The following is a 27,259-nucleotide window of genomic DNA, read 5'->3' on the forward strand; positions in this document are numbered from 1 at the left end:
GTGGGGGAAAAAAAAGAAGAAAAAAACGCTCTCCCACAACTTATTCCCAAAGAGGGGCCTATTAATACTCACAAGGCCTCATCAGTTAGGGTGTCAGTGTGAGTGTCACGGAACTCGGTGATAACCTTGCACCTAAGTGACATTATAAACATTTGCACTGGTATTTTCAGCCCCACTTGAAATATCTCCTGGCGCCTCCGCTGGGATTTTATTTAATCTATTCCTGAGATGTGAAAATAAACAAAAACATGAACCCCAATACATGTTGCCATTGGTACCTTATTTCTAATGTAAACACACAGAACTAGGAGTGCTTGATTTGTTAGGCTGAACATTAACTCTGGGGACTGGGTTTACTTTTACTTTTACTGGGTTTAGGTACGAAGGAAGTCTGGGTTTAAGGAAACTAGCAGGTAGTCAGGCAGTACGAGGACAGTGACGGGGACACAGCCAACAGAAAGGCAGCCGCCATGTTTATTGTGAGCGCCATGCAGAGGTAGCGGGGCTGTTTTTAATAAAGACGCAGCGCTTATCTCTGGGCCTGCTCCAGGGGCTATCAGATGTGCTGCCAATCAACACCGCAAATCTGATTCAATTCTCTTTCCCTATGCAGGTTATTCAGGCTCTCCAACCATTCCCCTCCGCTTGCCACCTCCGCTGGCTGTGATAAAAGAATAATCTGCGGAATGAGGTGAGACATGATCACGTCGTCCTCTGCTGGTGGAAAGAAACGACTTTGGGGAACGCACACAGTCTGGTTGTGCGTGGATAGAAGTTGGAAGTTGGCAGAGAGGTGCCACAATAATCAGACGGAAGCCTGAAAAGGGAAAAGAATATTCCAATCGCCCGTTAAATGAATATCCAGTGAACTTACTGGAAGGAAAAGGCATTTCCGTGCTTCGTTTTCTAACAACAAGCCAAAGGCAACATTTGTCATTGTTGGAGTGATTGAATGTACATTTAAAAAGGGCCACTAAAGTCAAGGGGCTTCAACTGATGTGGTCAGTCAGCGCTGCATGTTTTGCGTGTCGACGGCTCTTCACGGAGCCACATCTGTGCCGTGGGGAGCGCTGACATGCTACTCCGGAGTGAAGGCAGGGACGGCAGATGTCGAGCGGTGCCGCATGCAGGACTCCGGCCTGTCTCCTGCACAACACTATTCGACTTGTGCAGATTCACCCGTAAACTTTATTACTCAAGCACGGGAAGAGCAGCAGAAGAGAGTGACGGTGTTATTTGCGTTATAAGTGTGGGTGTGGTAAAAAAAGAAAAAATGGGAACGCGGCGACGGCTTCACTCGTACCAACGGAGATAAAGGATTGCAGATTAAAATGAATGCGTTTATTTTTGAGCAGGCCTTCCTTCCATCTACATCAGTCCTCAAGCGGGATCCTGCATTTGCTCCAAGTTGGTCTCTGATTTACTCAAATTAGATAAACTTGTGACTGAAGCCTCCCAACATTTCCCACGACTAAGAGGAGGTTCATTATCTCTTCCTGGCACCCAGCCTTTCTGTCTCTCAGGGCCTTCAGCTACATCATCCATTATACACGCAGAGACAGATGTCCACAATGCTGACTTGTTTATAGGATAGGAATAGTGAGATGAGGAAGAAATAGGCAGTTTTCTCCCACGTTAAGCTCGTGCAGCTCTGCAACATCGCCCTCGTGGCAAGCTGAGTCGGGCTGCTGCAGCGAGAGAAGGATGGGACACAGAGCTCGGAGCGTCGGAGACAGAGATGACCCAAGGGATATCATAGCAGTGCAGGTTGGTTTCATTAAAGTGAATGTGTGTGCATGCGTGTGCGTGTGTGTGTGTACTGTTACTCAACGAGCCCCGACAGCGATACTATCTTGCCGCACCCGACAGCCTGCTATTCCACACTGGCCTGACAACGGCCTCAGGCTCTACTGGACAACCGTAATTGTCTCCATCACTTAAGTCACTACTTATCCACAGTTTGGGCAGCAGGTCGACCATTGTTCAAAGAGAAATGATGCACCTGCTCAACTCTTATCTCTGGGCCTGTCATTGTCAGAGGGAAGATCGAGGTGCACGATGACATGAGAGCACTGTCACAGATTCGAGGGGGCGCTGGGAAAAACATTGTAATTTTCCATCACGCTGCCATTTCTGTCAGCAGGATCAGTATTTGGCCAAGTAAAGGTTGAAACCCCCCCCCACTTAATATCATCTCCCTTTCAGGCACATCCTATCAAAATGTGATGGCTACATGTGAACTTCCCCACCGTGGAGAGACCAATTCAGGCGGAGTCATAGAGGAAAAGGACGTTAAATGTATCCGCATTCAGTAGAAGAGCTTTTTCATACAGACGTTTTGTTGTAATATAATTCCCTTCCTGGGGTTCAGCAAAAGCTCCTTAACAAGCAGATTCCCACAGGTGACATGCAGGTCTGCTCAGCGGCTGCGCCATGAAGACGCAACGCGCCGCCGGACCCACCGAGCTGGTTTGCAGAACTGGAAATGTGTGTGTCAAGAGCGGGAGAGAGTCCAACACTTCCTCTATGTATTTACTGTACATGTACTATACACACGCACATATTAAGACATGGCCACAACAGTCAATGCAGCTTAAATAATAAAGCAAACTGTACATATACCACATGCTCGGCTTGAATGTCTGCAGCTTATTTGATAGCGGTTAAGCGAAATGAAGAGCAGATTTCAGAGTTGGGGAGCGGTTCCAGTGAACAGCTGCTTTCATTTCACTTTGTAGATTTCCAGAAAGAAGCAGAGCTACAATGCATCTGGAGATCAGGCCTTTGGCGGCACAAATATCTTAAAGCATCTCAAATATTTCTTCGATGGATCAAACAGAGGTGACCCACGCCTTAAATGCAAGACAGGTGGATGTCATTCAAGCAAAAGACCGAGCAAAGGCAAATAATCCATTGTAGGATTCGTGGGGTGGGGAAGAGTCGTGCTATGTGTGACCCAAACGGCGTACCTGCGCCATATCATCCAAGCAGTTGAAGATGTACTTGCGAGCCTCCTTGGACTTGATCCCCGTTTCGCCCTCGTGGTCCTCCGGAGTCTGCGGGAGACAAGAAGCAGATGTTGCTCTCAAATTCACATCACACTTCCCCTCTGGAAACGCACTATTTACATTTGGCTCATTACAGCCTCTTGTTTGTTGGTGTGCAGCAGGACTCGACTTGCCCTCCGAGCAACCCCGGGGTAGCACACAAACGCTCATCTGACAGCCAGGGATGCAGGGGGGAGAGACACGGGGGGGGGCGCCATGTGGAAGCACACACTTTATCACTGAGATGACGCACCGAATGTAAACGGTGTAAAGCTTCTCGCAAATGTGCACATGGACACATTCACGTAAACACAAGTGAAAACAGGTGTAAAAAAATGCACACAGTACCGATCTGAGTTGAATGTGACGGTTCCTCGTATTTTTAATTACAGTCAGCAGAGTGATACAGCTGCTGTTGTGTGGAAACATGTGGCAAGGTCAAATTAAAGCTAAGCAATCACTCTTCAGGATGGAAAAAAAACGTGGCGAGGACGCCTTGAAATTTGATTTTCCACAAAGCAGAGAGACTGGTTGCAGCAGGTGTGTTGGGTCAGTGACTTTCCATAGAACAATGTGACATTAAAAGGCTGCACAACGTTTAGCTGACAACTGCTAGAAGTCCAGGGACAGCGGACTCGGGAGCATTTATGCTTTGTGACTTCATTTAAAGTGCAATTATCTTTGGTTCGTTACTGGGATTCATCAGAAGCAAACGCAATCCCGGGCTCAGCTGGATCAAACACTGAAAGGACGTTACTGCCCCGCCGAACAAAAGTTCAGTTGAAGTTAATTAGGGTAGAAATGAAGGAAGGTGCTGACCTCCTCACTGAGCGGCCCACATGGAGGGGCAGTGGGAGGGGTCGACACCAGACACCCTGGGATTTATCAGCCTGGGCTTCCATTTACCGAATCCTCTCACAGGGATCCACTTGGCTCACGGTACACTCTCACTTTATGTGTACAGACTGTAGAGCCCTCTGAGGCAAATTAGTAATTTGCGATTTTGGGCAAAATAAAATGAATTGAATTGAACTTTCCTTACATAAGAATATTAATGGCAGATATCGCTGGCAGAAACATCACCTGCTCTTAGGAGGATGTTCAGCCGTACCTTAAGTCTCCAGAGGGGGTAGGTGGAGTCGGGGTCCCTGTTGAAGAACCTGGTGGTTTTCGTCCCCGCACTCAACAGATACTCTGCAGGCAGACCTTGTGTCTGTGAGATGTACCGGATCTGCAAGACAAAAGACAAAACATGCACGTGGGACTTTTCACATCATATGCATGATTGAGCCTTAAGTATTAAGGGACACCAGTGAATATCACCAATAAACGAAAAAGGGCTAGATGTTCAGGATTGACGCTCGGCTTTGCTCCAGTCCATTATAGCTGCACGGCACCCAAATAGGACCTCAGCGCAAGAGCCTGAGATTAATTCGAGACGTGTAAAGCGAGACACTCTGCAAAGTTTTCGGGCTGGTGAAATATCAGACGGGCGTGTTCAGTGATGGAGCACAACTCCGCTGAGCCTCGCCCGGCTGATAGAGAGAGGGGTAACGCGGCAGTGTCTTGCTCTGGAGCACAGGGGCTGCGCTAATTGGACAAGTGGCTCTGTGGCATCTGTTCAGATAAACAGGAAGGCTGCTCAAGAATCGTCAGGGGCTGTCGGGGGGATTGCAGAAGCACCCCAGCCTCCCAAACACACTCACACTCATAGAGAGAGAAAACAGATGTATCCACGTAACCCGTAACTGCACATGAAGTGAAGTTTGTGATTATTTAAGCACCCGAAAACACGCGATTATGAGTGCGGAGACACAGTTCGGAGGTCCAAACAATCCTTGCGTGTTACCTGATCGTACTCGGAGGCTCCGGGGTAGAGGGGCCATCCCAGGAAGAGCTCGGCTATCACACAGCCCAGGGACCACATGTCTATGGCCTCGCAGAACGGCAGGCCCAGGATGATCTCTGGTGCCCTGTGTGGAGAGAACACGCAGTGCTGTTAGAAATCAGACATGCGTGCAGAAGACCGACAAATGAGTCCGGTGCATCACGCGCAGGTCAGAGGAGGAAATCATCTAGTGTGGGAGTGAGCTGCACGGCCTCCAAAGTCAATAGGATTTTAATTGGACAATTTACACACGCGGATGATTGCGTTCGTATTTGCACGCAAACATACTTTTCAACCACCAAGAAGGAGAATCAATCAATGGATCTATTAATCGTTAAAGTGTGAAGGCTGTTGTATTAACTTAACATTGATCCCTCAATGTAGCCTTGTCCACTAGGCTACATTTTGTTTAGGCAGTTCTTCAAGGATCCACATGGCGGTTAACTGATGAAGAAACACACAGGAGCGCTGCAAAGAGCCAGAAGGGTACGTCTTCAAAGTGCCAGGGTCCTGAGCCATAACGCAGTGTGGAAGCAATTGCGCCATAAAAAGACATTTAAAAAACATAAAGATTGCATGGAGTTAGAAAATGAGCTTCATCCGGCTTTTAGTGGGCTGCATTTAAGTTAATAGTGCCGGTGCTTAAATCCTAGACACTGGAATACATAAACTATAACAGTGATGCACAAAGAGACGTTTTCAGTGCAGATAAATATCTATGATTTGATAAAAGAAGAAGAAATATCGCTTCAGTTATGTGAGCAGCAACGCAGTCCGAAACAATTGCCAATTTCCATTCAACATGCTTTATATCCTGTCATAAAGGCTAATTCACTCCTTGTGAGCTCACATCTCTGATGGAGTTTAAAATAACCAAGAACACAGACTCTGCTCTCTAACAACCCGGAGCCCTTTCAAGAGCTCTTCTTTCTGTCATCGGCATGCGGAGGACACTCTGGGTCTTAGATGTTGCCTATTGGTGAAAATGAGCCAATATATAATCTATCTATCTAGACGGAAATCCTTGTCTCTCTTCCAATGACACATTAACAGCGTGACACACAGATCCCAGGATCTTAAGGCTGATCTTGGAAAGTTTCTCACTCGTGGCTGAGTTCACATGGCCGCTGTGACCATGGAAACCGGGCCGGCGCTACCCCCCCCCCCCCCGAAGCAGAGAGAGACGCGGTCCTGCTGGGACTGTAGGTACCAGAGAAACAGGGAATATGGAAAACAGCACGGGGTCCATTAAAGGATTTTATACGCTTGTTTGGGGGGGGTGTAGTGGTCCGGGGGCAGCAGGGGGGAGGTGGGGGGGGGATTTGGAAGAGAATTAATGAACATACCTCACAGACTTAAAAGCTAATTTCTAACTGTAGGCTCTGTGGCCCCTATTCATTGCAACAAAAAAAAACAAAAAAAAGCAAGACCAAAAAAGAGGGCACAGGCGATTCATTGTATACTGAGATGGTTCTAATAGAGAGAGACAGAAGAGGCCAAAAGAATAGACGATAACACGCTGGATAAGAAATATAAAACTGGGAAACAAGAGTTCAAGAGAGGCTGAGGCACAAATAAAGCGAGTGAGGGGGAGCAGTGAGGAGCGTCTGTCACAGAAGGTGGTTATTGGGGTCCGTAAGGGCAGCAGTGGACAACACGCTAGCGGCAGTATCTCAGGGCACCGTTACACACCAAAACAAAGACACCTTCACACACAATGAGCCCAGACGTCCATCAAGGGGCTGCCAAGGAGGCATAAAGGAGTCTGCTATGAGGTGATAGCAGGAGGGGAAGAGAGAGGTCGGCTGAAGGTCCTGTTAGAATAAGGGAACAATGACGACCGTGCGCACATCTGTACACATGAGTAAACAATAGGGGCGGCCTTCAAGGACGGCTGAGAGGCCGTCACACCTTCAGCGGGACGTTGTGCACATTCAAACCTGAGAAATCCACAGGCACATGCTAATAAACACACATTAGCATCTTCTTGCTTTGGAGTAGGTAGATTCAAAGTCTTCAGAACCTGAAGCCAAAACACTTTAACAGTTTGATGACAAAACATCCCTGACAGTACGATCCAGACATTTGTGAAGGTTATGTTCTATTTATAAATTCAAATACCCCGTTTGGTACTTCCAACTCGTTGCTTGTCACGCTGTGCAGAAGTTGATAATAGAAACAAGCGGCGTCCACATTTAGTGTTTTTTTTTCTACCTGTAAAATATTTATAAGATATAATGAAACCTGCTGTACTGCAGCAGACCAGCTCTCACAACACAAAGCTGATTTTTTGGCTCAGCTGGGAGAAAATTCTCCCCATCAAAACACATTGTGAAGATGAAAGCCACAGGAACCCTTTCATCACATGGTCCTCCAGATCACTTTGACTCCAGCCGACGCATGCAGACCACAGGATTTTTTTTTACCAAGATCCTGAACTAATAAGTCACTTAAAAAACAAGTCACCATCATGGTATGTGATTCATATTAGATGCCAAAGAAAGGTGGCTTTCATAGTAGACGTCAACAGAATGTACTTTCACGAGAGCAGCGTTAGGTATTCAGCCTCAGCGCAACGTTTCCATTTATGTGGCCATAGCTGTGTGCCGTGACCACACGGACTTTGCCCCTCAGTACGATGGTGAGATTTGCTAGTGTTGATGTTATTCTTGGATCCATTTCATACCGAACCTTCCTAAGTTATGCTCCACTTAGGCCGTTCTCATGGCTCCTGTGCCTCTCACAGAAAGCTCCTCCCGTTCAGCGCGTGTCAGAGAGACAGAAAAAACGAGAGCAAAGGAAGGGAGGAAGGAAGAGAGACGGAGTCGCGTTGTTGCTCATGATATGCAAATCTGCCCCCGAACCAATGCACTGCTGCCATCGCATGCAAAGCGCCTCCACAGCTGCTGCTGATACAGGCCTTTCGCTGGCAGTGATAAACAGCATGCACACACATCTGCGCGGCTCACAAACCATGCCTCTTTTCCGGCCCCCCCCCCTCCCCTCTTTCCTCTCTAAAGCAGCACAGTAAACAAGAGTGACAATTTACGAAGACAGGGCAAGTTCAGTTTTTGATGCCGTGGGAGACGTTGCTGCTTATCTCCATTGAAAGTTTAAAAAAACAGCACGCAAGCAGCCAGATGTTGAGTTCACACTCAAACTATTTGGTAAAAGGAATTCTGGGGTATATTCGAGATTAAACTTGAACACTTGAAAACAACAAATGGACAGCAGAAGAGTAATGTCTTATGGAAAAGTACAGTTTTGTCAGACAGACAGAACCACATTAAGAGTCTGTAGCGATGCTGGTGGCTCTGTGAGGCTGTGCTGTAGGAAAACCTTATCAGCATTTTAATACCCTCGTCAGGGCGAGGCTCCCGTGTGGATGCTGACCGGGTAAAATGGTCCCCACCTTAGTTTGCCATGTTTTAATAAAAAAGAACCAATTCAAAATGTGACCAAATTCCATGGCAACCCATTTAATAGTTATTGTGAGATGTCATCTGAGCCGCACAAGGTAATGGTGGCGCCGGACCTGGGGGAACATTGAACATCCATAGAGCCACTACAAGCGACAACCTTATCTCCTGGTAATCTATAACAGAGGTGCTTGGATACACCGCCTGGACGTGCTACATTCGGCTGACACTGCCTGTTTATCAACCCTTTAGCTCCACCCAAACCTAGCTCACCTCCCGTTGGCATGGCTACCCTCGGAGGGGTGGCGGTGAGCTCCTCGCGCGCGGACCTTGGGAGGTCAAATGACAGACGGTGTGCAAACCACCGGCAAGTCAGAGGCTTTCTCTGGATCTCAATGGGGACCCAACTGCATGAGAGGCCTCAGTGTCCGGGCCAGTGGCTCCGACAGCACTGGCCGTTGAGAAAAGAAAAAGGCAGGGATGGATGGGTGAAATGGGCGAGGGAGGCAGAGAGAGGGAGGGGGGTGGGGGGGTCTTCATGCTGACATCCTCCCAGCTGGCCTGGTCATTGATGAGTCCCAGTCCCCTTGGTAGCCAGAGATGGCACCACTCATGAATGGAGCCTTTCTTAGCCCCCCCTCCCTCCGCACTTGCCCCCTCTGCCATCGCAGCCAACCCCTACACCTCACGCAACCTCGCCATCCACCACCTCTGCCACCGAAAAAACCCATTCAAATCCCCCAGCCAAGGGGCCAAGGCCAAGGCCAGCGCTCCCTCCTCTGCTTGCCTGTCTGCCCTCCGCTCCGTTGAGCTGCGCCGCCAGCCCACGCACACACACACACACACACACACACACACACACACACACACACACACACACACACATGAGCACATGATGCAGACACACAAACGCAGATGCACACATTGATGACATCACGGGCCGTGTGTGCATGTCAGGATGTATCCATCAGGCTGACCTTCCCTGGGTTTGGCTCCAGACGGGATACTGATGGATCCCTGGACCCCCGCAGCATTTAGAAAACACACATACACACACACACACACACACACACAGGGGTCAGCCAGTCAGAAGTAATGGGTTTGATCTCTCTGCTTTCTGTTTGAGTACTTCATCATGCAACTGTGTTTCACTCAAAAGGCAGGCAGCCAGTTATACATAAAGAGCAGGATTTAGACTGGAAGTAAATAAGATTGTATGATGTCTTGAGCAGTGTTTTGAGTGCTAAAAGGAAAAAGTACGTCATGAGAAAAGAGCCTGCCATTAACGTTTGTCCAATCTATTTTATTCTCCTCTGTCACTTTCCTCCCCCATCTCCTTGCCTCTTCCCCTCTATCCACCCCACACTTCCTGGCCTAATGCAAAATGCTGGGGTTTGTGGTGTGAATGGCTCCCCGTCCTCCCGCAGGTAACTCATCTGCATATAAATGCCCTCAAAAAGGTCCTTGACAACCTCTTTGGAGACGCACCATAGAGAAACACTTTTCTCCATGTATTGCATGGTGGTCGGCGACTGTGAAATCAATGTCCAGAGCAGCCATCCCCCTGCTGTGCACCTGTGGCCTGCAAAAGCCCGCCCCAACACAAGACACACACATGCACAGTACACACTACACCTCTCCAACCGCTCCACCTGCTCGCGTGACATCAGAAAATGCCGCACTGCACACAAGCAAAGCATTTGGCAGTCATCATGTAAATGCTTATTTATCCAGGCAGGAGCCGTAAACTGCATTTCAATTTAGGGACCGTGTGGTCCAGGTGGTTCCGGGGTTTAAAGGAGGATGGTTGTATCTGGACGAGGTAAATATTTTTCACAAGTCCTTGAGAAATGTTTTCTCACTCTCTCAGCAGGGACGACATTCCTGGTGGTTGTGGTCTTGTAAACAGGCCTTCCTCTCTCTTTTTTATTTTATATTTCTCGCTCTCAGAAAAGGGCACAGCGATGACGAGGCTGTCACTGTTTTATTTGTCAAAGCATCCCCGTTGCTCTAGCGATGCATCGCAACAAGGCGCATGAAGGCCTGTGGAATAAACAAAGGGGAAAGGGTGTTTAGTACCAAGGGCAGGGTCCATTTCCCCAAAAAGCGGTCAATGGGACTGTTAATGCAAAAAGCCACTGGGGAGACCTGCGGGCACATATTAGGAACCTCAACTCTAACAGAAGCTGTGACCGCGGCACCTTCGATGAATCATAGCAGGCTAATGAAATATGAGTGACAGCTACGTGTATGCGTTTGCTGATTCAACACAACCTGAAGTACAGGTCAGCTGAGCAGCCTCAGAGGGAGTGAACTGTGACTGAGAGTTAACATAGATAGCCTTTTCATGCTCAAAGGTTGTCTCTGGTCCCTCTCCCAATCTGACCATCGCACATTTAACTCTCCATTGGGCAAAGGGCAAACGCTGTCACGGCGGCACGCACACACGGAGCGCTGTCGCCGAAGCGTGGCACATTCAATATTAGCACACAGGATATGCAGCAATGACTCACACGGCATGCCCCTATGTCCTTACACTCAATCTGTTTTTGAAATGGGGCTGTGTTCACAGCCGTGTTAGATAACGTATCCGATTTACTGTTAGGTAACACAGGACATCAAACACATGCTTTATTGGCCGGAGGATATATTTGCTGCTATGGAGACTTTCTCTCTCCTTAAAGAAGCACTGTGGGACCCTTTTTACACTTGCCCGCTCTCCTTTTACTCCCTCTGCTTTGCAAAAGCTCCCATTTGCAACGCTAACAACTAGAAAAATCGGACAATGAGCGTAGCTACGGCGCAGCTCGGTTGCACGCTTTTGACGCCAGTGCAGCGGCTCACCGCTCCTGGTTGGTAATTACCGGTTTCCGGTGGTTATTATTATTTTCCAGCAGGCGGCGGATCCTATAAGTAATACATCCAATTTCCACCTGCAGCCAGCCGGCTGTCCACAGCTCCCTACCGTACCCTGCACACCCCCAACCCCCATCGCCTGGAGCAGGGGTCAAAGGAACAGACTTCTTTCAACAGTGGAAGGAGAGGGAGAAACGCCAGGAAGGAGATGAGGCAGGGAAAGACGGCGGGGGTTGAGGGTACAACAATGGAAGCTGTATGAACTCTCCATCAACGCTCAGGAACCATACCTACACACACGCATAATCTGTCCCTTTTGCCTCTCTTGTCAAAGGGAAGAGTGCCGCGAAGGATTTGCGATGGGCAAATGATCGGTATCTGTCATACAGCGATGCTCTCTCAGCAGACAGCCTGGAGTGGACACGTAGGGGACGCAGAGAAGGAGCCTCACCGGCGCTATTAGGGTATTAGACTGACAGTCAGACAGTATCGGGCCAGTCTACCAGCCACTGGACAAAGACCAACCCAGCCCTCGGGCATGTGCAGCCCCACTACTGAAAAATAGAGTGAAATCTCTAAACAATGAATTGAAAATGGGTAATTCATGACACATCCTGAGAAGGTAATATATACTTCACAAAAGAGACGTTTTCTTGGAAGACGTTGAATCCGGTGCTGTCCCCTTTCACAATCAAGTGTCTACTTCCCACTGTAAACAAGCCCATGGGAAAGGGTCACACAGAGCGCTGGCTATGTGACGGCAAAGCCAAACTAAAGGCAGAAATGTTGACAGACGATATAAAACATTTTAACATGCAGTCACTCAACCAGGTGGCAAGCCTGTCGCCTCGGCCCGAGACGCTCACCGAAATAGACGGAAATGCCGCATAGTCAGCAGCGGAGACACACTCCGCAGACGCCTCCGTCAGTCAGGCAGAGGAGATTGGGTCCACTCGGGGGCCGAGGGATGCTAAAGCCGAAGCTTTGATCACCGCAGATTACAGTGTACGAGGGCTTCAGCGAGCTGGACTTAAATCCTGCGTCACAGAGGGCGACACAGCTGGGCAGCCCTTTGCCCGGGCCACGGCTGCAAAACAGCCTGTATCCATTGTGATGTTCTATCGCGCCCTCTTAGTGGAAAAGCCCAGCGTGATAGTTGCGTAAACTGCTGGTCAAACCGATCGCAATCTGATCTGCTTGCTTGACTGACGACTGTCTCCCTGGGCTGCGGTTCGTCTGCACGTTGTGCAGTCTGGCTGATGCGCTTTATTGTCGTTTTTATTGTCCAGCTTCTTCCTGCAGTTCCTTTAGTCGAATACAGTACGGGAACAAGAAATCGCAAGGGCATGCACGGATATTCCCCATTCTGGTTATTTAAGGGGACTGAGACAGAGATCCAGTGATAGTGGGGAAGATAGCGGAGGAGGGGGGGGAGATGCAATCAATGCAGGGTATGTGGTTAAACAACAGACGGCGAAAATCCATTCGAAATGTGGCGCCTGAGAACATATAGCGAGGAGCCGGGGGGGGGGGGGGGGGGGGGGGGGGGGGTAATGACATGCGTCTCGCCCGCTCAAAACACACGCGCACCAGCACAGTTTCAATCATAAACGCTGCTCTGGTTGACTTGTTCCTTATTTCTGGGCCAAGTGAAAGAGCCCATGGGGGAGAGATTTGCAAGGCAGACTGCAGAATTCCCCTCCATCACACCCCCCATGCGCTGACATACAGTACGCCATGCGCTGCACTTCTCTACCTCCACCCCTCCCCTTTTCACCCCTCCCACTCTCGCTCGCCATCCCTTGTTTGACTACCGTCTCCCTTCCTCCCACCCAGTCGGGGAGTAAAACCATCTCCTGCATAATCAAATTCCACTCCATGTGACATGAATTCTCGGTGCTCAGGGCTGCGCTGCCTCACAACAAGCTACGGGGCCTCAGAGAGCAGTAACTAAAGCTCACACGGGCCCTATAGAACAGTTTAACACAGGGAAAGTCCTGCTGGAAGAGATTCCCCCACCGGTAACCTTCTTTATTTGCTTGACTCGGTGTCCGCCGGTCCGTCGGTGCTGCTCTCCTCCTTTGTGGGGGAATCTGAGTGAGTCCCTGGAGTGCCGCCGGCCCGTGGTTGATTAGAGAGATTGGATGGGATGGACTGACGGAGGCTGATCCGGGCTGTCACCCAGATGCGGTCAGATCACAATGGCCGACCCAGCCTGTCCCTTTGTCTTCGATTAACTTTGCAGACGCCACGGCGGCGATCACATGAGCGTACAAGAAAATGAGCAGATCCCCAAACACACTGATGCCCTTCAGGGAAGGTGAGGCCTTCAATCAAGAGTCTCACGCTTGTGTCCATCTATCTGCCCGAGCACGCCGCCGGCCTGCTTGGTCTTTAGACACTCTTAATTCAGTTTGTCACGCTACATTTTTTTTCCTGACAAGAATTAAAAAAGGTTGACGTCACGCAGACAATCAACTGCAGCACTGTTAAGGCTTTGAGTGGAATTTGGACAAATAGGCCTCATCAGAGGAGAGCCTCCTTGCTAGGACAAACATAGACAGATAGCGCTGTGGGTAGTGTGTTTTTGGACTGCAGAGCCGTGCCATGAAGGGGACAGATGTGTGCTTTTGTTTCAGCCACATTAATACACGTGTTTTCTGCTGAGAAAGAAATGCTAGCAATGCATGCATTGATTTAACAATCATGTTTCTCCTGTTTAATACACTCTGTTTCTGAGACGAAACAATTATCTATCTGAGAGACATATGAATTAGACACAGGTACACGATATGTTATTGGGCTTCTAACCATCCTAATGTGTGTTTGTCCATCCGTGGTGAAATGCAGTTTGAACTCCATTATTCGAGGAGGCAACAATAATATGAGATGTTTAAAAAACAATCGGTCACAATGACAGGTGATTAATTTGCCCAGGCAGCAGTACCCTGCAGTCATTTGTAAAAAAGAGAGTCACAGTTAATCACCTCTTAATGACAATGCCAATGCACGGTTTTTCCTCGCCTCTGTCATATAGAGTGATCTTATTCGCCCGTCCCCTATATGGTCCACCGTGACAGACATGATGCACGCTCGCAGTTTAATATGCCATACGTTGTCTATTGAGGGAAAACAATAACTGTACAGCAACAATCAATACGGCATTATCCTTTTCATGTAGCCATGCTTAAAGATCCAATTATTATGGCCAAAAAGGCATTGTTATTTCTGCTGCTGTGGCCTCACTCAAAGACAAAGCAGACAGCTTTGACTCCATCTAAAAGGTAATTTGACACTGATTGATCTATTCTGGCTGTGTCCACTGTGTAGGCACATAGGGAGGGAAATTAGATACAGTACATTGATGTGTCTGATTGAGAAAGGCAGTGACATAAATGTATTGTCATGGCTTTGCCCTTTAAGTCCTACTGTGGTGGATTCATCAATCCATCACTTTATTCAATCTGGAAAAACTAACAGGTGTCGCTGCTTCTGAGGAGGTTGATATGAATAACAACTGAAGAAGGCAATTTTAATTATGAATTCATCTGTTTTTTAATCAACGGTTTCCTTATTTTGAAATGTCATGTATTAATAAAATATGCGTTTTCTACAGCTCAAGGTAAATCCTTGATCGTTTCTTGATCATCCATGAAACATATCCAGAAAACCTGATGAGAAACGCTTCAAGTTAAACCTCCGAATGCAAAACACCTCCTGTTTTTGTGGATCTTCAAACTGCTCTTTTCTATTTTGCCCTCAAGTTAAAAAGCCATAAACTAAGACACAGACAGGGGGGGAAAGGTCACGTTTACGAACAAAACAATAGTCTGAAAAGAAGTGATAGCGCCACCTGAGATGGGAAACTGTTGCTCTAATGACAGACGTGATCGTTCAAGGATGGCGAGATATATTTCACGACGAGACGTAACGGGGAGAAGTTAACAAATGTTCTCTTCAATCTTGGGCTGGATGCAATCCAAAACATTCCACACAGATATGCATGTCCTACGACAGGTCTGTAACTGATGGTTGCCTTCCAGGTGTTTTCCTGTCTGGGCTCACCTTGCCCAGAGGGAAGACCGTCGCCTCTCACTGAACAAGTACGCACACACACACACGACAAAGGCATTCTGGCTCCGGATATTTCTTCTTCTTCTTGTTGTTGGGTTGGTGGAGCAACAGACACTTTTATGGCAGTCTGTGGAGCAACAGGCCCAGAGTGTGAATGTGAATTTTCAAACCGGCGCTAAACATGACGCATTTTACTACGTCTTCGGCGAGAAACCATATTGCACTGAAGGCTGCGTACAGAGCAGTAGGCCTACTCTCTTCCTTGTCCAATTGTTTCCCTCGTTCTCCGCTTTCATTCCGCGGGTGTGTGTGTGTGTGTGTGTGTGCGTGTGTGTGTGTGTGACGGTGCTCCTGGAGGGAGTCGAAAAGGACACAGTGTGAAAAACCAACAAAGCTCTGACCTCCCAGACACCCCCGACACGGCCAATCACATCGCTTCTCCCCGACGCATAGGCCACTGCGATTGGCCGGCGGGTGGCACATATGACCGGTGGGGATTCAAGTGGCGGGAAAAAAAAAGCGAGGGTATGAGGAGGGGGCACTTTAACCGACCCGTTGCCCGGAACGGGACAGGAAATCTCCAGAACAAAAGCTAGCTGTCATCTCTGCCCCACAGGCTCGCTCTCAACAAAGCTGCTCTCAGCCGACTGGCGAAGCGACCAATTCACGAGGGAGAGATAGCGCGTTGTAATCTGGTTCAGTCTCACATTCCAGCCGTCTCTGGGGTGAGCGATGCGGACAAAAACGAGCGCCCCCGAAACCCCCCAAGAAGACGTCGCACCTGAGGCCGACGGTGGGTTACGAAACACGCGGCTGCAACCACGGATTGCCTCACGTGACCCCTCCTCTCCTTCGCTTTCAACGCGCAGGTACGAATGTGCGCGCACGCCCTTCGCCCAGACATCACGGCGTACAGCTGCATGCCGCGGGCCTTCGCTATCTCCAGCCCAAACCCACACTCACATCGGCCACATTCCATGGCCTCCCAAAGCCCCCCCCCCCCCCCCCCCCCCCCCCGGAGGAAGGGGTGGGGGCAGCTTCACAGCTGGGCACCGAGCTGGGCTTCACCATCATCACACGCCTCCGCCTCCCTCCTCCTGCTGCTCACCATCTATGCACACCCTAAAACGAACACAACTTTCTTTCACCCCCCCCCCTGCATCATTGGTTGAAATGGACGAGAAGGGGGAGGGGGGGCCCGTGTTCTGCCTTTGCTCTGATCAGCTCACACACAGTTTACATGACTGGGTTGTACAGAGGTGGCAGAAGACGGCAAACAGCGGTAGATCGGGACGGCCGAGAGGCGGCCGGAATGTTTAATGAGGCTGTTTGAATTCTGCTGCTAGCGGAATATCGTTTTATCTCTTTTTTTGAGGTGTGGCCATGTTGATAAGGGTAAAAATGCATTTCAGCAGACAGATGTAATCTAATAACTTCATATGTGACTGTGATCTTGTCGCAAACAGAGCAACAGCAGTCCCCACCATGCAGTAAATGAAGGTGTGAGGCTCTCTGTCTCCATCGGTTCCTCCTCTTATGGGACCTGTTCAGCAGTGACCGACAAGGGTGAATGACATTTAACTATAAGTAAAGGTGGGAATGAGTTGATAGATGAGTCATGTCATTAGATATCAATACCATAATGTACTTTAAGAAGTTATTTCCTCTAAGCGGAGCAAAAAAGCATGTTTCCCAACATGTGTTAAGCTTCATTTTCACAGGTTTCTCAATGACTCCATGAAAATGAGACAAATGATAAACAGCCGACAAGCACAGCAAAACACCCCCAACTGGGAGTGCATCTGAATGTTTGCGTGCACGTGTGGGTGTATTAGTGTTCATGGATATGCGCGTGTGTGTAAATAGTTAAGCTCAGTTTCATCATTTCAGTAAATGCCACACAGTATATCAGTCTAACTGCATACGTCTCAGACCGTTTCCACATCGGTAATAGCGAAAACCCATCTCCCGTCAGAGCCACTCCTCCAGTGCGCTTAGGGAGCCCAAATAAAACACGTTTCTGCAGACACACACACACACACACACCATATCTCTGATGAGCTGACACAGAAAACTAGATTTATTAAAGGAGAGGGGGAGAAGGAGAGATGCTGAATGCAGAAATGGACACAGGTTGCAGTACACAAAAACACAGTTGCACACCCACGCAGACAAAAACAACACAAAAAACAACAACCCACCCCCCCTGCTGCAATTGCAGACATAAAGTGCATCGCTCTCCTCGAAGAAAACCTGCTCATTTCAGACCTGCGACACAAAAGCCACAGCGGCGTGCAGGCTTATCCCTCCACATCCCTGGAAACGTGGCACAGCCCCCAAAGAGCTCCCCGGCGCCGCACATGCCACTTTCAATTAGTTCCACAAAGAGAGTCTTCCTCTACCAAAAGGAAGATGGGAGCTCATTACTGAATTCCTCTCTACTCTCAGCTTTGAAATATAGATCAGGAGCTACGTCTGACTGCTGGGGCCCCAGGATGTGCCGCTCGCCGACCACGCCACGCCAGACCAGAGCAGATGAGCTCAGAGAGCCGTCTCGCGGATGAGCGGCTCCTAGGGTTGAACGGCCCTTTTACAGCTTACTCTGCATCTCGCCATCAGCTCTCTTTTGCTTTCTGTCTCACCTCTTATTTTTCTCTCCTTCTTTCTCTGTCTCTGTCTCTCCCTCTCTCCGCTGAACAGATCGCCACAGCTCTCAGCACCAACACCCCCCGATGGGAAAATACCAGTTCTAATGGTTTGATAAGAGCGTATGAGAGAAGCAGCGGAGCAAATGTGACTGTCATACCACACAGTGGTGCTATAAAAGTAAGCACAGACACAGAGCGAGGGAGTGATAAGGGGATGCAAATGAATTCAGGTATTGTAATGAAACTAAAGCTTATCAAAGCTGCAAATGTTGACTGTTGTGTAGGAGTTAATTAAGGTCACGTTAAACACACTAAAATCCAGCGGCTCAAAAGCACTCATCAGGAAGAAATGTGACATGAGCGCAAATAAAATAATGCATGCCAATTCTAAATGGTTCGGAGCGGGGACGACAGCGATGCTGTCGTATGAAGATGGCAGCTGCATTCGGCTCTGAGATCAACCAGTTGGTGTGAACCTGTTTCTTATCTGGGCAGCGCAAAGAACACAACACACTAGTTAGCGGCATCCCCTCGGGACCCCAATGGCACGTCCACCAACATCGCCCGTTTACTTCGTGGCGGATAAACTCCAGATTAGGTACTTTATACTGTACCCCATTCAACAGACGTTGCACAGATGTACACGCTGTGTGATTACCCTTCCGGAAGCTACCAGCTAACAGGCTGAAACAGGTGACGGTTGGGGATCGAGCAGCTAAGAGGCTCGGACGCTTTAGTGTGGGAGAAAACAACGAAATGTGTTGAGCGCCGCAGTTAATCATCCCCCCCCCCCCCCCCCCACCGTCAGCCCGATATACAGAGGTATCAGACACAGGGGTTGAAGTTTTGGTTGCTAGGCCACTGATGGAGATTCAGTGAAGCAAGGGGGGGGGCAGAAGGAGGGGCGAAAGTGGTAGGAAAGGAGGAGTGGGCGGCTGTAATGGCAGCGAGAGAAGCGGCTGCATTGGGTCTTGATGCTCTCTCTGATTCGCTCTCTATGCAAATCACAACAATCACAGGAAATGCCTGGGCCCCAGCTCCGGCTAATTGCCACGGCAATAACAAAAGGGGGGCTTCCTTTGAGCACATAGGCAAATTAAACATTAGTTTGGAGTTTTCCTGGAGACCGAGGGATGTTATAATTACCCAGAAACCAACACATCAGCACTTTGCACGCCACGCGTCCCACTTAACAAATCCATCTCATATTCTGTGGGGGAGTCGTTTGGATGGAGGGATGGGTGGGAGGTGGGAGGAAACAGGAATGAGATGGAGCGAGAGGGCGGTGGGGGGTGTGGGGGGGGGGTCGAAGATAGTGAAGGGCATGGAGAGAGATGAGAGCAGAAAGCGCGGGATGGGGGAGGACAGAGATGGAGAGAGTGGCGGGGGCATAATGAGGGGAAAGGAGGTGGAGAATGATAGCCTGTCCCTCCAAACCACTCCATACTGGTAGAGAGGCTTCAAAATCTACACCCACTATTAGCATATTGACCCCACCCCTCTCCTCTGGCCCTTTCCCCCTCATTATCATCAGGCATGGTGCATGAAACACAGGAAACACAAACCACGCTTATTTCCCATCACATATTAGCCTAAATGTCACGGGGGCGATGAAATGAGAACACAGAAATAAATGGCGCCCGTCTGTGCCATGCAAATGTGTGCTGGTGCGCCCGTCTAGCTGGCCACCCCAAAGGGTTAAATCTGCGAGCGCTCCATTAATGTGGGTCGGTGCAGTGGAGCATGTTGCAGGCGAAACAAACAAAGCCGGATATAGCGGAGATATGCCACCATGTAAACTCCAGGAGACGTCCTTGGCTGTCCTTCCCCTCCAGGAGCAAGGAAGCAGAGTCCCTGCCCCGGTCAGGAGGGTGCGCATTGGGCCTTGAGCGATGTTGCGGGATGTCCTGCGCGGCTGGTTCTGTTGTCTGATCTATGTCTGAGGGCAGTCGCAAAAGCCAGACACGTCCGCCTCGTCCATCCAACCCACAATGTTCACTCGGTCTCCCTGCACCCGGACTGCCTGTCTGTGGCTCTGCCTGTATGCCTCTTACCAATCTGCCGGACGGCCAGGCTGTCTCCCCCTCCCTGCCGATGGTATAACCGGCGAAAGCGTCTATCTATATGTCTGTCTGACTGTTTTTTTAGGTCAGGTCGGCTTGCTTGCCTGGACGACTGCCTCCTCTCGCACCGCGGAGATGCATGAGCTCACACGAGTCACTGACCATGCCCTGGAAATCTAATCATCCAGCACAGTTGGATGTTTGTTTGTGCTTGTAGGCACAGATGTGCATACAGGGGTGCAAACAGCCAGCCACAGTACACAAACAAAAGGAGTTTCACCCGGCTGTGATAGTTAGTAATTTTGTGTTTGTTTTTCTGTAAAGCAGAGACAGGCTTTTTATGTGCTCTTGTTACAACGTGTGCTCTAAAAGCACAAGTTGTGTGTTCTATTAGTCACACAATGTTAATCCCTTTCTCACTCTATGCACCCATTTACACACACACACATACAGCAAGCCAAACTCATAAAGCACTCCCCCCTCTAATTGGCATGTAGTCATTTTAAAATCTCTTGTAATAAAAGCAACTTTTTTTCTATCCCAAACACTTCACCATGTTTATGTAATGGAGCTTGTTATTTTGCACCTTTTAATATCCCTCCTCATATAACTGAGAGCTATGTGAATAACAGCCCTAATAGACCACAGGTCCTCAAGGAGGTGTAATTTGGGGGAAATCGGGGCTGTGATACTGCGTTTGTAAGCAATCCAGAGCAGTAACATCAGCACATTAATTGCATGTGAGAGATCATGGCACAGAGCAGGAGGGACACAGGGCAGGGTCTCAGACACCCGGCAATCAAAAAAGGAGACGGAATTACATCACTCATGTAAAACACTAGACCTGCTATAAGACTCCAACCCCCCCTCCCTGAGAAAAAAAAACATTTAGAAGGAAATAACGCCTGAGGAGAGAAAAGAGACGGCCTCTCAACCGGACACCGTGGACCACATCAGTAAACAACTCAGTGAACTTTTGCATCGCGCTAAAAGTCTTTCCAAGAGCAGGTCACACGGACACCCAGCGCTAAAGAAACTCTCATTGTGGTTAAAAAAAAAAGATCGACCTGCTGGCGAGCCGGCACTAGAGGGGGGGGGGGGGGGGGGGGTCGAGGTCTCCCCCTTCTCATCAGCGGGCCTAAGTCTATCCCATAGGAACCCAGAGGGGAGATCAAAGCCGGTGTGATCCAGTGGCTGTTATATCACCCCCGGCCCGCTCTCCCGCTGAGGGGTCTCCTGTTACAAGCTGGAGGATGAGCGAATACAGAACATTGACCCGCAGTCCCGTCGATGCATTGCAACCTGTGAGGAAAACCCTCAATTCCACCCCCGTCCCCTTCCCCAGATACATCTACATTCTACTTTGCATTCAATTCATTTCCATTTCAACCGCACTTGCATGTTTTGGAATAGTGATTAGCATGGATTTTAATTGAAAACCTCTATTTCAGCATGTTTGTCAATTCTTAAATGTAATTGAAATTCACTCCATTGTTCTCTCTGTTACAATCTCTGATTTAAAATCAGCTCTGCCTCCCTCCGAACGGCCCGTGTGCTCCCAGCAGAAGCACGGACGCCTCAGCGGAAAGGCATCTCAATAGGCGCCGCCATTGACCACACATCCACCATGGGGAGGGAGCGGGTCAATGTAACAGAGAGCAGGGGACCATTTTGGACCACTTAACCATAATCAGTAAATGCACCCCAGTCGCAATTAGCGCCGGGCCACCCTGAGAGTGTCCGTTCTGCTCAAAGCTCCGTCTGTGTTTCATTCTGCTCCACAGGAACCTTGTAATGCAAATAGCACGCTCGCCCCTCCCGGCTTAACAACGCCAAAGGAGGGCGGAAGGGGTATTGGAGCATGCTGCTGTACTTGGAGGGTGTTAAAGAAGACGAAAAAAAAAACACAGTTGCTTCACTGTCTTTCGAGCGGATACAACCTATAAATCTGTATATATATCTTTGCAGCGCGTAGTTCTGCTCCAGCCGAACGTGGCGTAAAAAGAGCCGCTCGCGCGGTCGGAGCGGATTGAGGGTCGTCGCCTGTGACCTACGATTTGCTCTGGTCGACGGCTTCAGCTGTTTGCAGTATAAACTCCGAAATGGTGGAACGAGCTCTCTGATGACACCAGGGCCGCAGAGAGCCTTCACATCTTCCGTCGCAAACTAAAGACACACCTCTTCAGACTCTACCTCAAATAAAAGACTAACAAATTGTAGCACTAGCGCCACTTATCTATAGCAAATTGTAAATTGGCTTATTTGATGAAATGTTTCTTACTCTTCTGAGTTTGTATCCCCTATGGTTGAATGCACTCATTGTAAGTCGCTTTGGATAAAAGCGTCAGCTAAATGACATGTGATGTAATGTAATATCCAAAGGGCTGTTGCGCCATTTCACCCACAAAAGGGGGTCTTTACATGAATCATGAACTTTTTCGGACTGAAAACAAAGAGGGGACGTGGCCGAGACAGGTAGCCGGTGCTGAGCCTCTCCACTGCACCAGCACTCTCCTCGACTCCTTTATGATTCACTGCCCCTTTGTCAGCCAACTCCCCACCTCCCTCCCCCACCTCTCCCCCTCCACCCCTCCCCGGCTCCCCGCTGTGAAACCGCAAACAAAAAACGGATAAACAAACAGACGAGGCCCTTTTTCTTTTTATCTGATGGCGGCCTTCTCTGAAGAACAGGTCCCGTAGCTGTGATCGATTTAAGCCGCGGTGCGGCATTAACGATTCAAAGAGAGGCGAGCGCACGGACGCGCAACCGCGTCGGGTTCAAGGAGTTAAACTCTCCTCCTCCCGCGGCAACGCTTGCCTTTGACTGACTCAAGAGCGGCAGACTTGGCGCTGTCGCGGCGAGGGTGTCCTGTGGGTGCAGATAAAAGACTGCGGGACACCTGTTAGCGCTCTCGCACACACTAAGGAGGGCACAATGAGTACCTGACCTCCTTTCCCTAAAACACCTGTTTACGCAGAGCTGTATTCACCCACTTTCTTTACAAGTCCGCTGTGCCACACAACAGGCGCGTGTTCTGTGCGTGAGCAGACATGCTTTCAGTTGGCAATTTATTTTCCTAGCGTCTCATTAGCGCAGGGTCTGTTGCATGTTGGGAAACCTGCTCATGCAAAGCTCCTGCTTGAACAACCAACAACTGCAACGAGGAAATACAACGCCGGCACGTGGGGCGAACGGCAGCTCCCTTCGCCTCCGCCAGCGGCTGAGAGGGACAAGGCTTAGCGATCCTATATGTCCTCTGGATGTGGCGATTGGAATGCCAGGCAGATATGCGTGAGGGACAGAGGTCGGGATAAAGGAAATGGAGAGCGGAAGGGAGGGATGAAGAGGGAGAGGGAGGGGGAGGCTGCGGAGGTTAAGGGGAGAATGGCGGCGATCGGAAACATGTTGTTCTCTGAGCCCCGAGCAGTACTGTGGACGAGGCCCGAAATGTCTTGCATTGCTAAAAGAAAAAGGGCCATATCTGCCCCTTCCTCACTCCCTCAAACACACGCTCACCTAAAAACCGCATCTCTGTCTCTGACTTGAGGCCTCATGGTCACCATGGTGACATTGAACAACAGGGCCGGTGTGGGACTTTGGGCCTTTGGGGGGTGTTTTGTGCTCCTCCAGCACCCACGTTTGTTATGTCAAGTGCTTGGTACACTATATTTACCCCGGGTGGAAGTGGAGAATGGGCTTATGGGAGCATATTTAACAGCAAAGTCACACCAAAGACTTTAATAAGCAAAAGTAGAAATGGACTTGTAAAAGAAGAAAAGCTTTCTGCCAGAAGAGCTGTGGCTCCGAGCCTTTAACAATAACTACATTGTCATGGGTAAAATCAACACTTTTTTACTTCTCTGAGCGAGGGAGCCTAAACGCACAATGCACACAGCTGGTAACAGGCTGCAGATGAAAGCCAATTCGGTTTCTTTGTGAAACCGAGAGCTTCAGTTGGACCACAGGTCTCTGTGGAACAAAGACGGAGCGGAGCGAGGGAGGGAGAGGAGGAGATTGAGAGTGAGAGGGCGAACAAGCTGGGCAGCGAAGGGGATGTGGGAGGGGGGGGGGGGGGGACGTCCAACTCCCCCCCCCCCCATGGCCCACCTGGGCAAACAATAGCAGCGAGATGAGAGTGTGGCTCAAGGGCCCTCCCTGTCCCTAAAGTACACAGCTGTCGGTTGGGGCCGGCAGGCGGATCAAAACAGCCCCCTGTCTAATTCAGGTGTAGCACCTTCAGCAGCACATGGACGATTTTGGAAACAAGAGCGTTGGTTGCTATGGCGACGGGCCCGTGAAAGACAGAGACTATTTTTTAGAAGTCGTGTGAAATGATGCGTGTTAATGTTCAGTTTGTCAAAAAGAAAAACACAGAGGGCGGCTAAAAAAAGGTCTGCAAAAACTTTTGAAAGGTACACGGATGAATTCCGCCCAAATTAGTTTTATGCTATGCTGAGTTTCTTTGCAAGTGTAATGCCGTCGCGCCGGATCCAGGGTTAATGGATTTGTGCAAGATGTCTATGCTGAGCTTTGATTTCTGCAAAAAAGGTATTCAAGCCTTTAATGCAGTAGATACAAAACACATTTAGTATCCACTTTCATGTCAGCAGTAGTTGCTGAGAAATTCTACTTCAGAGATGGTTTGAATGTTGAAGGCAAAAAGAGTCCCCTTGAAGCCAGTACGAATATGTAAATAGAACCACAGATTGGGGGGGGGGACGCATTTAATTCCCTTCTGCTGGGTACAAGGGGAACACTGTGGCAGGATCTGGAAAGATGAGACCTGGAGCACACAGTTATAGTAAGAGCTTTTAAAAAAGGTCTCAGCCTGATCTCCTCTTGCTAGACCCTGCCACAGTTGTCCTGTCTGCAGAGGCTCCAGGCGTGTGCGCAGACAACAACACTGTCCTTGTTGCAAGAGGAGCCATCTGTTTGATGATATATGGATTCTGGGCTGTAATGAAAGGCCGCGTGGCCGCTTCCCTGACGTCACCGCTGTGTTTAAAAGGGCCGATGTGAGTTATGTTCGCTCCATTCGTATAAAACGCCCCGCGGTGCCGCGTCCTCTCACCTCAGCCATAGCCGGGCCGCGTTGCGTTGTGTTTACTGTATACTTATGTGTGCGTAACACCTTCCCGACCTGATGCAAATGGGTCAATCCTGCATGGCCGCTGGATTGAGGACAGGACGTTATCAACCAGCCACACACTACAGATTCAAAGCTCCTCGCATTTAAAGTGATCGATTTCACTTTTGCTCCTTTTTGTTGTGGCTTTTTAAATAGTATGTTTCTTTTTTTTGGTCTAAAATCAGCCTAATCAGTCTTTTCTGGGGGGGGGTTCCCTCTGTGGCCTGATACATAGCGTCTTAATGCTCTTTGGTGCCTCCCAGCTTGCGCCCTCAACAACAAGCTGAACCCAACAGACAATCCGACGCTCCCCTGCTCATAAAACACTGGGATTATTCCCCAAAGCCTGGTGGCAAAGCACACAGGAGAAGTTCATTAGTTTGCGTCTCTCTTTTCTTGTGAAACAGTTTGAATATAAAATGAAATGACAGGATTTCTCCCTATTTGTGTCTGTCTGCAGCCGAGACGTCTAAAGCAGCGGGTTTAAAACGCCCGTGCATGCTTCCCCATTCCTAATGCTAACCCGTTTAATATTTAACCAGGGTCCAATACAGGAGTAATTATTTTTCCAAACAAATTTCGCCTCGGGCCAAAACCGCCGCAATCCGATACACCACAGCAATATATTCTCTGTCACAAGGCCCTATTAATCATTTAAAATTATTTATCAACTATTGGTGGAATAGGATTTGCTTCAGACCTGTTTTATGAGTAGCACGCCGTTGGAACAGAATCTTGAGTGGCCTTTATATTCCAAAAAAGCAATTTCTATGAAAAGCTGCTCTGGCTCATCCTCAGAAAACCCCGGAGACGTCCATATGTGAGGAGTTCACTGAGATAAAGGGTCAATAAAAGAATGATGACGCCGACGTTTTCTGTGGAAACAGATTTTCTTGTCAAAACAAGGTTTCTATGAAAGACTTTAGCCCGGAAGACCCGGATAACAAATAGCTACAACGGATCCCTTTGTGTTGATACATGTCATTTCTTCTACTTCCTGTACTCTTTTGTTGATCCACTGATGTCTTAAATGGTTAAACACGTTCATGGATGTGTCATGTTTCTTCAAACCTAAGATAATAATTTGTCGTCGGCGATGGCTCGGACTGTAATTTCATTAACAAAAAAAATACTTTTCCTAGTTCCTCCGTCACTTTAGTAAAAATAAATCATATGAAACATCATCTGATCTTGCTTTATAACTTCATGAGTGGTGCTGAAAATAGCCTGTGTGGTGAGAACAGAGCCTCGTTTAATTCAGCCTTCTCCAATGAAAAATAGCGACATTTTTATATAGAGCGACAACTGTCACCATGAATGTGAGCTATGTTTAACTGGGACGTCGAAGCGCCTTCCAACAAACGCGATCAACGCGTTCAAAAGAGAGGGGGGAGAGGCGTGACGTAAAAGCAAGCGGATAAAATCGCTGAAATGGCCGTTAGAGGAAGATCAAGTTATTGTGTTGAGCCCGGGATGATACTAAATGAAGAGAGGGATGGGGGGGGGGGGGGGGGTCGTCAAAGCTTTTTTTCCCCTCTACATAAGAGCGTGTCGGTTGAGCGATGGAGAGCTCCTTCCAATTGCCTGCTGCAAATTAGTCAGACTATTTACCCCTGTATGTGCACATTAGCAAATTCCTTCAATTGAGAAAACTAATGCGTCTGTTTTGTTTGGTTGAAAGTTCATTGTAGCATGCGAGGGCCTCTGCACACCAGGCGCTCGCTGTCAAAGTGGCTGTCAGTCCAAATACACACACACACACCTACATGCAAAAGCCAGCATGGAGCCAATTGCAGGTCCCTGCTGGGCCCCCCCAATCCCCCAATCCTCCCAATCCTCCCAATCCTCCCAATCCCCTCCCCAGCTGGAGAGTTACAGCTCGGATCACTTTCTCTTAGTGTCTCTCCTGCCGAGGTCTGTTCTCTTTCTGTGATTAGACAACTTCAAATTTCATCAATACTCTCATGTCCTCCCCCTGAATTCAGGGGCCTCAAAATGAATATTTATGTTTCTTTTTTTTTTTTCTCTTCATTGCCCTTGTTTGATATTTTCCGTCCCGGTGCCGGCTTTTAAATATTCATGCGAGTGGATGGGAGAGGTGAGGGGGGTTTGGAGAGAAGGTGTGGGGAGGTGGG

At 48.9% G+C, this 27,259-nt stretch overlaps 1 protein-coding gene and 1 long non-coding RNA gene across 2 annotated transcripts in view; one reads left to right on the top strand and one right to left on the bottom strand.

Annotated features, from left to right (window-relative positions):
• The window catches only part of LOC120808936 (homeodomain-interacting protein kinase 2-like), a 61,005-nt gene that overhangs the window by 11,935 nt on the left and 21,811 nt on the right, over window positions 1–27,259 (bottom strand). Inside the window, exons 3-6 of the mRNA XM_078082997.1 lie at window positions 4,897–5,020; window positions 4,159–4,278; window positions 2,963–3,056; window positions 1,635–1,717 (exon numbers count right to left, since the gene is read on the bottom strand). Coding sequence (XP_077939123.1) covers window positions 1,635–1,717; window positions 2,963–3,056; window positions 4,159–4,278; window positions 4,897–5,020 — 421 coding nt within the window. The remainder of the gene's footprint in view (window positions 1–1,634; window positions 1,718–2,962; window positions 3,057–4,158; window positions 4,279–4,896; window positions 5,021–27,259) is intronic.
• On the top strand, window positions 7–2,569 carry LOC144383649 (uncharacterized). The gene is made up of 3 exons (XR_013451065.1): window positions 7–1,767; window positions 2,206–2,298; window positions 2,393–2,569. It is a non-coding gene; the product is annotated as an uncharacterized LOC144383649 (long non-coding RNA).

Source organism: Gasterosteus aculeatus, chromosome X (genome assembly GCF_964276395.1).
Source record: "Gasterosteus aculeatus chromosome X, fGasAcu3.hap1.1, whole genome shotgun sequence".
NCBI classification, from domain to species: domain Eukaryota; kingdom Metazoa; phylum Chordata; class Actinopteri; order Perciformes; family Gasterosteidae; genus Gasterosteus; species Gasterosteus aculeatus.